The sequence below is a fragment of the Chionomys nivalis genome, chromosome 2 (genome assembly GCF_950005125.1).
Source record: "Chionomys nivalis chromosome 2, mChiNiv1.1, whole genome shotgun sequence".
In the NCBI taxonomy this organism is placed as follows: Eukaryota; Metazoa; Chordata; class Mammalia; order Rodentia; family Cricetidae; genus Chionomys; species Chionomys nivalis.
The window spans coordinates 37874519-37887431 of record NC_080087.1 but is presented as its reverse complement, the minus strand read 5'-3'; the positions used below and the strand labels follow the sequence as shown (position 1 = coordinate 37887431).

The 12913-nt window shown below is 35.2% G+C and overlaps 1 protein-coding gene across 2 annotated transcripts in view; it reads left to right on the top strand.

The window, feature by feature from the left end:
* The window catches only part of Lama2 (laminin subunit alpha 2), a 603732-nt gene that overhangs the window by 509946 nt on the left and 80873 nt on the right, over positions 1-12913 (top strand). For both annotated transcript variants that reach the window (XM_057755686.1, XM_057755676.1), the window contains exon 41: positions 11135-11237. In XM_057755686.1, coding sequence (XP_057611669.1) covers positions 11135-11237 — 103 coding nt within the window. The remainder of the gene's footprint in view (positions 1-11134; positions 11238-12913) is intronic.

The following is a 12913-nucleotide window of genomic DNA, read 5'->3' as shown; positions in this document are numbered from 1 at the left end:
ATGTTCCAACTTTCTCTCTGCTAATCTTGATACTTTGACTACTATTGCCATGGAGTATATTTTGAAGTCACATAATATTATGGCTTCAACTTTATTCTGTCTGTTCAAGACTTCTTATGTTATTCAGGAAGAACAGCCATATATCTGTGCAAAACTCTGGTAGGATTTTTTCTTTATCTGTAGACGATGTTGTTGGAATTTTTGTAGAGAATGTATTCAAACTGTAAATCAGCTTTGGCAATATGGTTGCTTTACTCTTCCAACCCAACGAGGCAGGGCATCTCCTGCTTACTTGTATACCTTTAAATTTGTTTTATCAGTATCTTAAAGCTTTCAGTGTACAGATCTTTACTTTTCATGACTAAATATTTTCCTAAGGCTCTCTTTCATTATTCTCCTTATATTTTGTTTCATCCCCTAGGGAGTAGATTGCTCAGAAGCTTTGATTTCCTCATTTGTTAATTTTATTTGTTTTATTTCTTCTTCAGATAGGTTATTGCTAATATAGAAGTGCCCTGAAATTTTTTAAAAGCTGGTTTTTTTTTTTTAGTTGACTTACATTTTATCATGTGTAGCATGATGTTTGGAAGTTCATATCCATCATGGAATACCTAAAATTAGGTAACAATAAAAGTGTCACTGCCTTGCCGTAAAAGCAGGTAAGATCCATTCCCTTCACAGTGTCTCTGGAGTACAATAGTCCCCCGTGCATAGTTGGAGACCCCATCTCTCCTGTCTAGCCTACATTTCTCCATCTGTTTTCAACCACACCTCTAATTATGACCTATTTACCTCTATAAGACCAATACTAGATGCCACAAGGTGGTGAGATCTTAAGACTTTTGTCTGTCTGTGCCTGACTAATATCTCCAAGATATTAGTGTCCTGCCTATTAATTCACACCTTCACAAGGGAATTTCCTTAATGTTTAAGGGTGCATAGCATTCCACTAGGGGTTTTCACAGGCTAACTTAGTGCCTTCTGACTTTAGAACTTAATTTTCATGTAACTTAATGATCACTCTACAATTATAGATGATAATTTCATACCAGCTATCAAGGAAATTATGGTATGAATACTAAGTGCTTTCTAAAGTACTTATTTATTTGAGATATTAAACACATTTATATTTTCATTGCCTCATTAACATTAAATTCATTTTTGTTGTGAAACTGCAAAAATTAACGAATAGCACTATTAAAAATATAGGATATTTAAGACAAATTAAATTCTTGTCAGTCCTCAAACCAGGAATAAACATCTATTTTTCATTACTTGTCTTGCTAATAAAAAACAAGTCTGAATATTCCCTATAGAATTTACTCATTTATTTTATTCTATTCCTACTCGTATTGTCCTTTCATTTATTATTTTTTTATGTTACTCCTATTCCTAAGAATTTATTTTTTGCTTTATGCCTTTCTGAGATCCATGTTAGCAAATTCTTCTGATTCATCGTTAAGACAATGAATCAATGTGAATCTTGTAGTTTTGTGACCAAATAGTAGGGCCTTGCTAATAAGTGTTCTGAAATGTTGTCACATGTTCTGTTCAGTACATCTTATTCAAATTTTATTTCTATAAATGTATGAAACAGAATACATAAAGAAGACTATGAAGTGATTTTGTGGTATTTTCTACAGAAATAGTTGTGCAAGTGATGAAAGGCCAAATGTCATATGATATGAGCCATAAAACAGGCCTTGGGTTTTTCTTGGGAAGTATTTTTTCCTATTATTTAGTCCCCCAATAGCATAAGTCATTGAAACAATAACTGGATATTTCTATGAATTTTGATAATTTTAGGAAGTAAAATTTAGACCCATGTAATTTGATGGGAATATATTAGAAGTCCATACTCGATGTGACAGTTGAATGTGTCGGTGAAACTGGTGAGCAGCATTTATCTCCATTAGTGACTTGGCATCATATCTGAGAGCTAAGCATTTCCCACAACAGAAAATCCAAAAATGTCAGTGAGGATCTCGGGTCCACAGGTCGTATTAAGTCTGTGAGTGAAACTGGCTTCATTATACCACCAGGTATACGTGATACACACACTTCGGTCAATAACTCCATAATTATCTATTGGAAGCACAAAAGCCAGCGCTATTTCATGACCCAGCAGTAGGTGTATTTAAAAACTAACAGCCTCAAATGTTAGCAAAGGTCCAGCCATCCTAATGCCTGCCTAGTGACACTTAGCTGTGCCACTCAGACAAGCTAAAGTGATTGTGGCCAGCACAGTGGAAAAGGAAAAAAAAAAGATTTTCATGTATTTTTATGTTTCTGTTATTTTTTGAATTATTTGACAAAATAATTGGCAGATTCTTTTATATTTTAAGTTCTCCTTTAAGATGTATTTTAGTATTCTCTCATCAGTCATGAGCTTGGATTCCCAAAAGCAATTCTGGAGGTGTCCCTCTGAATCTCTGTGTGCTCCGTTGCTTTCAGACTCCCACAGGAACTCACTCAGCTCATCTATGTAGTGATATTTCATTTGTATTTTAATACATAAAGCTTGCCTGAAGATCAGAGAGTAAAACACCCCACTGGTCAGCCTTACAGACCAGGCAGTGGTGACACAACTTTAATCCCAATAGCGACACTAGTTACCATAGAAACTGAGTGGAAATGGTGTATGCTTTAATCCCGGCCCTAGAGAGGAATATAAGACAGGAGGAGAGATCTCTCAGACCGAGTCTCATTCTGAGAATTCCTGGCCATTTTCAGACTAAGGTTGACATAAGAGCCAGTGGTGGGTGCTCTGCTTTTCTGGTTTTCAAGTTGAACCCCAATATCTGTCTCTGAGTTTTTATTAATCATGTTTTACCTCTACATCCTATACTGCATGATGTGATGCCAGGAATCTGAAATGTATCACCTTGCTTTAACCATTGCCATCTCTTGGAGTTATTTCTTAACTGATTTTTGATCTACTTGTCCCTTTTAGTTATTAGTTATTTAAAACTATGCTGTTAGTGCCAGCAAGGTGGTTCAGCAGCTAACAGTGCTTGCCATACAAGCCTGAGAACCTGAGTTCAATGCATGGGTTCTCATGGTCGAAGAGCATTGACTCTAGCTGTCCCCTGATGCCCATCTGTGAGTCATGACATGCATTGACCTGCACTCACTCATATCAAACATACATACATACACTAATGATGCTAAATTGAAGTTGAAGAAGAAAAAATAGTTTAAAAAGTTGTATTTAAATTGATATGCAGTGATTTCCTTATTTGCAAAATGCATATGATCTTCATAACATTAGTATAAAGACAATTCTTGTCTACTTTATAAAATATGAAATAAGGCAAGAAAGAGGGAGCAGTGAAAAACTGTGCGTGATTCCACTAACCACAAATGATTATTTTATAATGCTGGTGTCTATCTGTCCATACTCCTTGAGGTAGTACCCTTTCATAAGTATGTCTCTTCAGGGAAACTGATTTGTAACTTTATGTAGCAACTAACTTCAAAAACATATTTCAACAATATTCCCAAAGTTATGTCTTTTAAAGTATATATAACAGTAGATTCGCTTACTTCTTTATGAAAACTCATTATAAACAGTGCATTACTCTTCATTTTCCACAGCAATCTACCATCACAATGAGTGTAATTTTGTCGTTACATATTTTATGTAAACATATTGCTTCTAATTACTAACATTACATATGACTTTTACATTTTAAATAGTTTTCTAAAATCATGTAAGTTAGCATATTATTTTGGACATTTTCCCTTCTGGAAGGGGGTCATTTGTCTTCTAAAATTGAGTATTTCATAGACAGAGTAGCACTGTCAGCTACTACTTCCTTTAAAAAAATAAAAATGAATATTTGCATGTATTCAAATAGTCAACTCTTCTAACAAACTCAGAAAATTATTCTCTAATAAATTTATTTGAGGAACATCACAAAAATATAGGAAGCAATATGAACAATGTTTAAGCTTTTAAGAAATAAATCACGTAGGCAGTTTACCTACCTGGTAGATTGTATTTTACCTCTAGGGTTCCCTTCACATTCCCACCCCTCTTCCTTCTTTCCTAATAACCAAACTCTTGGTGGTATGCTTCTGATGCCTCGTGGAAAAAATCATTTGTTCTTTGATAGTGATTTTTAATTTTTTCTCCACTCCATTCCTATTCGATCAGGAAAAACTGATGACCTCCCATTTTGGATATCCAGGACTGGCCATTGTCCTTGCGAGCAAAATCATTTGTTGGACAAATCAATAAATTCATTTTTATATTCACAACGTTTTGTTTCCATGTGAGTTGCTATACACTTTTAACGAAGAATAAAATTAACATCAAAATGGAGTTAAATACTTTGAACCCCTAGTTAAATCTTTATAGTTTATCATTTCAATTTTTATATCTATTTACTACTTTGTCTTAAACTCTTTCACATCATATTAAGTAACTATGAATGCATAATTCATATAGACACATGAAATAAATTCTATTTTAACTGGCAATAAACTTTATGTAATTATGAGTATACATACGCACATTTATAATTGTACACTCAAAGAGAACAAAGAACATATTTATAAATACAATCTTGGAGAGCAAGAAACAGCATTTTGCAACTTTCAGACTCACTTGTATTTCACATATGCTCTAGACACAGCTCAGAAACTTGGATGCAATGCTCATGAATATGTATGAGGTATAATTAGCTTGGAGAATGTTGCTTCATCACCTGTCTTGATTCTGTTGCTGTGCTTCAGTAACTTACTAAGCAATTGGAAAGGGTCTCTCCAAATTCCAATGAGTTGAAACAGTTCTGTTCATCCATCAGATGTTAGTGTTTCCCCTCTCCTTATCATAGGAAAGCTTCTCTTTCAAACCTGGGCATTGGCAGATTGCTTATAACTGATAGTCATATGCCATCAGCTGTTTAATGTTTTGAAGATTGTCTGAAAACATTAGGCTTTTTTTTATTTCTCTACATTTTGTAAATCCGAACCTCTGAATTCTGCAGGCCTATGACAATGGCCAACTTAGGAGCCCTTCCCTCCTGGAACGGCTCATTCCCATGCCTTTCCTTAGAGTAATGATCCTACTCTCCAACTCTGAAACCGTTAATGGCTGCAATTGCTCATTTCCCAGTACCCCTAATCTGACTTCAAAATGCTATGGAAAGGGCATGCCTATCAGTTTTATTTCATGGTAAGTTCACACACTGCACAGGCCTATGGCACAGAAATATTTGTTCATTCATTCATGCATCAAGATCCCCTTTTACTCTGCCTTCCTGACACTGTTTTTACCATATCGCCTGTGTGCTTCATACATCGCTTATCTTCTTTTTTTTTCTTTTATTTATTTTTTATTCTTTTTTAATTAAAATTTCCACCTGCTCCCCGTTTCCCATTTCCCTCCCCTCCTCCCAAATATTGCCCCCTCCCCCCACTCCCCTCCCCCTATCCCCACTCCTCTTCTCCTCCCCCCACTCCATTCCCCCTCCCTCTCGATACTGAAGAGCAGTCCAAATTCTCTGCCCTGCGGGAAGACGAAGGTCTTCTATCTACGTCCAGGAAGGTGAGCTTCTAAACAGGCTAAGCTCCCACAAAGCCAGTTCATGTATTAGGATTGAAACCTAGTGCCATTGTCCTTGGCTTCTCATCAGTCTTCATTGACCGCCATGCTCAGAGAGTCCGGAATCAACCCATGCTTATTCAGTCCCAGACCAGCTGGCCTTGGTGGGCTCCTAATAAATCAGGACCACGAGGGATGCACCCACCCACTGTGACATCGCTTATCTTCTTATGTGTCACTGAGGAATAGAAAACTATAGCTCTAGAGAAAACCCTAAATTTTTAAAATTCAGGGAAAATAAGATTCTTGGAATAAAGGGGCATAAGGTGTTTTAAAAGGCAAAAGTGAAGGAAGAAACAAATCAAAGCCCACTGGCAGGATGGAAGTCAGCCAGGAAGAATGAAGACTTGTCACAGGACAAAGGTGCAACATGAGATGGAGGATCGAGAGGTGATAACCATCCAGCCAGATTGATGATCACCAATGCGGGCAATAAAAGGTGTGATGTCACTGTACCTTCTGCAGAAAGGAAAAGAAACTCAGAATATTAAAATGATGCTGTACAAATAATCCAGTAATTTTATTGGAATAGACAAATTTTACAAATTGAAAACTGTTAAATTTCACCTACAAACAAACAGTTAGAATTGTTTTATATTCACAAGGGAATCAGATTTGTAGTTTAAAACCACACAAACACACATGCATGCACACACACACATGTATAAACACACACACACCATTTTATCAGCCTCAGCCTCATATTATTCTTATACAAATACCAGACAACATCATCAAATAGAAACCAAAGTATAGGCTGATTTTCTTCATGAAAGCATTGTAAAAGTTTTTGATGAAATTATACTGTAAAATCCAACTATTCATTAAAAACATTGTACAGTGTTTTTAAGTGAGGTGAATTATAGAAACAAGATAGATCAAAATCAAACTATGCATTTAAAAATATTAAAGAAATGAAAAGCAACAGAGTTCAAGGTCACTTCTTAAAAATATTCTCAGCATATGAAACTAAAAGAACTTCTTTCCCTATTAGCTAAGAAGGTCTATTGCATAAAAGAAAACCTTTCCACGAGATTCATTCAGAGTAAAATATTTCAAAGTTTTATTCCTAGTTCAGGAAAAAGGAAAGGATCTCTGCTCTCATAACTGTCGTTGTACTGGAGACCACAGCCAGCCCAACAGGCAGATAAACAGGAAATAAAAGTCACCCACAATGAAGGCAATGTATAACCATGCTCATGGTGTCTGAGTGTGACAGCCATTATGGTCTATTAAAATGTTACTAGAACTGACAAACAAATTATCAGTGCTAAAGAGTACGGCAAAAATATACAAAATCAATCTTTTGTAGATTCTGTCAATAAGGAATTGGAAGTTGAAGTTAAAATGGACAATAGCATTAATAATGATAATAGAAATAAATTTTATAAAAGTTTAAAATGCCCAGAAACTGAATTTTCTTGAATAAATAAAAAACTGAATAATCAAAAGATATACAATGTTTAGGGATCAGAATATCCATTATTTGTATGATGACAATGTTAAAAAAACTTGGGATATACCATGAAAGAAATCCTAATAAAACCTGTCTAGCTTTTATTCTTTAGAAACTGACATCTGTTCAGGAAGTCACTGGGGGATAAAGGACAAAACAATGATACAATGACTTAATTGAACTTCCATGTTTTCCACAAAAATGGGATGTGTAGCTGGTGTGGTGTTGATCCTTATTAACAAGTAGGCCACTAAAACAGAAGTGTTCAGATGTACAAGACTACATAGTCCAATGGATTAAATCAATTCATGTCAAGTCAATAAATGCTCACATAAGAATTGTGTATTTGTGTTAAAAAACATCTCATACCATAAACTAAAAGTAAACCCCAAAATGCTATAGACCTATGGATAAATTATAAAATTATTAAGAACTTAAAATATAAAAGAAGTCTATGCTATTAGGGAAAAATTCTTAGGACTCAGAGCCCAACAATTAACATGAGAAAAATGATAGACCTTATTAAAATTTAGAGATGTTGCCTTTAATAAAGTAATATTAATAAAATAAAAATTCAAATCCAAAAATAGTAAAATCTATTACAAAATTACATATCTGACCAATGATTCTTATCAATAACATGTTACTATTTTTCAAAACCGAATAAGAACAAATAACTCAATAAAAAAATTGAACAAATTTAAACATCATGAATATCTGTAGTCCCAATATTTGGGACATATTGATCAAGAGTTTAAAGCCAATCTAGGCCAGCATGGGCTGCATGAGACCCCGCCTCTAAAACAAACAAGGTTTAACGAGGTTCTTCACCAAAGAAAATGGCCAATAAACACATGAAAAGATGCTTAGGATGGTGTAGCAACAGAAAAATTGAAACTAAAAGCAAAATGCCTACTTATTAGGATGTCAAACTCTTCGAAATTTTCAGGATATGTTGGAAAGAATATACAGAAGTAGAACATTCTATTGATAGAGATTTAAAATAGTTTAAATACTTTGTCAATCTCTAATTTCTTAGTTATTTCTTAAACAGTTCAACCATTTACCTCCATGTGATCTAGTCTTCCTACTTCAGGGTGTTTACTCCTAGGAAAATGAAAACACGTGTTAATACAAAACATCACACAAGAATGAACAGAGAAGCTCCATTTAGAATATACAAGGCAGAAAAAATACCAATAACCATCAAGTGATAAATGAATAAATGGTTTGACGTATATCCGTGTAGTAATGCCACCCACTGGTTGCAATCAAATATTGATAAACAGCACAGGGGAATGTCCAAATGCATCCAGATAGAAGGGGCTAGATTTTTAAAGGCTGTGCTAAATTATTAACTTTATGAAAGTTCGTGTAAGTTGCAAATATAATGTTGGAAATAAGATGAATGCTTAGAAATAGAGGTAAGATGAGGGAGAAGATATGGGTGCAAGAAATAGGAAAAGGATGAAATAAAATTACAGTGTATTTGCTACTTTTATTGTGATGGTTTCAAGGTGGCATGTCTATGAAAATGTTTCTTACCTCAGTCTGTACAGAAGGACCTGTGTTTGATCCCTAGAATCCACATTTCAAAACCTTAGCTGAGCGTAGTAGCTTGTGCTCCCAATGTTGAGGAAGCAGATCCTGACTGACTCCTAGCAGTCAGGGTAGTCGGCCTAACCCTACTCAGGGAGTTCAAGGCCAGTGGGAGATTGTACCCAAAGACAAATAGTGACAGTAACTACGGATGACATCTATGACACCAGAGGTTGTATTTCATCAGCCTCCACACATGTTCTCTCTCTCTGTCTCTCTCTCTGTCTCTGTCTCTATGTCTCTCTCTCTCTCTCTTCTGAGTATCGAAAAATGTTCTTATTTTTCTCTGGTTTTCTTTCTTTTTCCAAGTTTTATCTAAACTGTGAATGACCCATATTATCTTCATGATTCAGAATTATCAGCCTGAGATATCTTGCTATAATAATATTCTCATCTCCCCAAACTACTCCATCCTCACACATTTTACCCCTCTCTAAATTGTCTCCCATCACTGCTTAGCTTCGGAGGTTAATTAGACAAGATCAGATGTGTCCAGGGTGGTACAGTCATATACCCTCTCCAATTGCCTTGGAATCCTAAGCTTTAAAATGTTCTCTTCTGTTTAGCTTTCTCGTCCTGTTCTCCATTGTCAAACAGATTATCAGCTGGTCTTTCTGTTGTTTGTATGTCTCCTTAGATGTTTACCATACAGTTTCCCTTTGTAATATCTTATCTTTAATCCGTTTGAGTAAGAAAAACTTAGAATCAGGCAAATAATGATATGTAGATTATAGTGAATATAGAACCTGGTTGGATAACCTGAGGTTTGCTTTCTTTCAGTAAAGCGCATGGAATTTTAGTCAAGTACATGGAATTCAGTTTATTACTGTTACTTTAATTTTTTAAAGATATAGCCCAGTCTGGCCTTGTTGCTCATCTACGTCAGCATTTTCTACCTTTTGTGCCACCATAACTCGTTCATTTTCTCTTTTTTATGGTTACTTACTAATTTTTGAGTTAGCATGCAAAGTAATTGGCTTCAATGTGGCATTTTCACAGTTACTCTGTTCTTGTTCGTTTCTATTTTTCTGCCCCATCCTTTTCCCCTTCTCTTCCTGGTCCATTTATTCTCCTAATAATCCCACTTCCTCTTTCTTACTCTCTGTTTTCCTTACTCTCATCTCTTCTTAAGATTGCTTATCTTATGATTTTTCTCTCTAGTTCTCTCTTTCTCTCCTCTCTCTCTCTCTCTCTTTCTCTCCTCTCTCTCTCTCTCTTTCTCTCTCTCTCTTTCTCTCTCTCACACAATACTATATGTGTGTGTGTGTATACATTGTAGGTATATACTTATATTGTATGTGTATATTATATAGTATATATTTTTGTATGCATGTATATATATATGATCCACATATGAGAGAAAGCATGTTATATTTGTCCTCTCTGACTTATTTCAGTTATCATATTGATTTCATAAGCCATTAATTTTCTTACAAATTTCATAATCTCATTTTTCCTTATAGCTACATAAAATTCCTTTGTACATATTTGTCACTTTCTCTTTACACCAAGTACAACTCAGTTTTTCATGTTTCTAGCATATACTTTGCCATATATCTTAACATTGTACCATTGATCTGACTCATGTTCAGTCAAGTATTTAAAGAAAAACTTGTATTAACACATTAAAACTAATTTGACCACAGCATTACCGCATGCTGTCATCTCTCCTAGTTTTGTGCTGAAACAACCCAACTGAAAAATTGTATTTCTAGGATGCTGCCAGTGCCTTTGAAGAGTGTCATGTAGGCAGTTAAAACTCTCCAACCCCTTGAACTCTGAAATATTTTCCCATTTAAAATTTACACATAACACCCTATTTGATTCACCTCTTGGTATATATGCATTGTGCAATGGCTTCTAAGAAGAAAGCTTTGTTTAGATGGATAACTAGACAGGAAGCTAAGCAATCCCTTTCCAGTTATATTATTTTTGTGTCACTCTGTTCAGATCTAATCCTGAGCTAATATATATTGTCTAGAGGTCCCCAGGTTCTAAAATTTTCAATTAGAAGTTCATGGTTTGCAGTGGTGCTTAGAGATGTGTTTAAAAAGAGATTAGTTCTTGTTTCCATTTCAACACTGAGAACGTAGGAAGAGCTTTCTGATCATCCTGTAAAAATAGAACATGATGAGAGGTAAAGTCAATGCATGTTTTTAGTTCCTAATTTGCTTCACTCATAGTTCTGGCTACTAAGAGATGCTGCTGCTCCAACATTTTCAGCTTTCATTTACGGAATCCCAAGCACCTCATCAGCCCCACTTTCTCTACCTATCGTAACAGTACAATCAGGTTTCTGTCCCAACATTTCTCAGCTCACACAGTAAACAGCTTCCAGTCATGAAATATGCATTGAAAATCTGCAACTCTAAATGCATAGTGCTTAAAGTAAGCTCTGTATAGCTGCTGCCTTCTAGGCCCTACCCCTCTACGATTTAATAGGTAACACCTTTTTTTCCTCTCCACAGGCAACAAGTCCTCGGGGCTTATTAAAGGAAGATGCCAAAGGCTCCCTTCAGAAAAGCTTCAGGATCCTTAATGAGGCCAAGAAGTTAGAAAATGATGTGAAAGGTTAGTGTGGCCATTGTTTCTAGTATGTTAAGGTTAATAGCATTATAATGGGAAATACTACACCATACTATTAAAGAATGAAACTGTGAGCCATGACTTATATATTTAATACAAGTGACCTTTCTCACTGGCCTGATGACACTTAGTCTTCAAGCTTCACCAAGCAAAATTTTATAATTTTAACCTAGCTCCTACAGTATTGCTTCTCCTATCTAAAGAGAAATTTTAGGAGTGATAAAACTTTAAACTTCCAAACCCCACTTGATATGGTTTTAGAAATAAAATTCAAGAAAAGTGAGCTAAGAGGATGTGGCATAAATGTGTTAGTGAAACCTTCAGTTTTGTCAATGGGTTCTGAAGACTTGAAATATTTACAAAATAATCGTGTGTTTTCTTCTAAATTGAAAACATAAAAGTGTACAAAGCAATTTCTAATCTGATATATTATTAATGTTTGTAAACATGGTTGCTGTCAGTGTAAGCTATTGAAGCTATCATTTCATTCAAATGTCACCTGTTTCCCAATACTTTTTTTCTGTTTCTCTAGTCTCATGCTTTAGTCCCATCTGGCTTGAATCCACCACCCAAATGTTGCTACACATGGACTCTCACAATCCTAAAGTGCCATGTGTTCATAGTGATATTCTATCTCCCTCAAATTGCTCATTCTCCTGTATTTCTTCATCTGCACACCTTATAACAGAGCATCACGTTTTAGTTTTGCAATCTTATGGATACTGGGTAGAAAGGACAGGAGGATGGCAAGCTCAACAAAGGCCAGACTACATAAGTACCTGAGTTGGGGACACAGGTACTGATAGAGAGCTCTCCTACTATACACATGATCCTAGGTTCCATCCCTAGTTCTTCACTCCCTCCTTCATTCAATCAATCAATCAATCAATCAATCAATCAATAATTAAATAATTGTGAGACTCTGAATGAAAAAATAAAAACAATATTTGCCTAGATATCATCTTTAAAAAACAATGGAAGGGAATTTGGACTGCTCTTCAGTATCGAGAGGGAGGGGGAATGGAGTGGGGGAAGGAGAAGAGGAGTGGGGATGGGGGAGGGAAATGGGAAACGGGGAGCAGGTGGAAATTTTAATTAAAAAAGAATAAAAATAAATAATAATAAAAATAAAAAACAATGGAATATCTAATTCACACTTACCGTGCTCATTCAATATTTCTCATAGACCTGTCAAACCATTGGACTTTATATTCCTCAAGAAAGACATAAGATTTTTTTTAACATTGAACTTATAATGTATCACATCCTACCTAGTTCAAATTATGAAATAATTACTGATTTTAAGTAAATAATAAATTATAAGTAAATAACCACAGATTTTTAATTAAGTTTTACTGTGTTAGAAAACATGAAGTGTGAAACGGTCTAGATTTGGCATGCCTTAAAGCAAAATATCTTGGACTTCCTTAGCAACTGATATGGAATTACAAGAGCCATCTCTAGTATAACTCACTCTGATACTAAAATGCTTTAGACTGTGCATTACACAGGCTCCTTGTTACAAAGTTTTGTGCTGGTGATACCTCTACTTCAGCAAACAAAAAAATGGATTGTTTTCTTATTGCACAAGTAAAATGGACCCAATCCCTTTGCAGCCATTCTTTGCTATCTAATGCATATGGTAGATACTAGAATTTTAC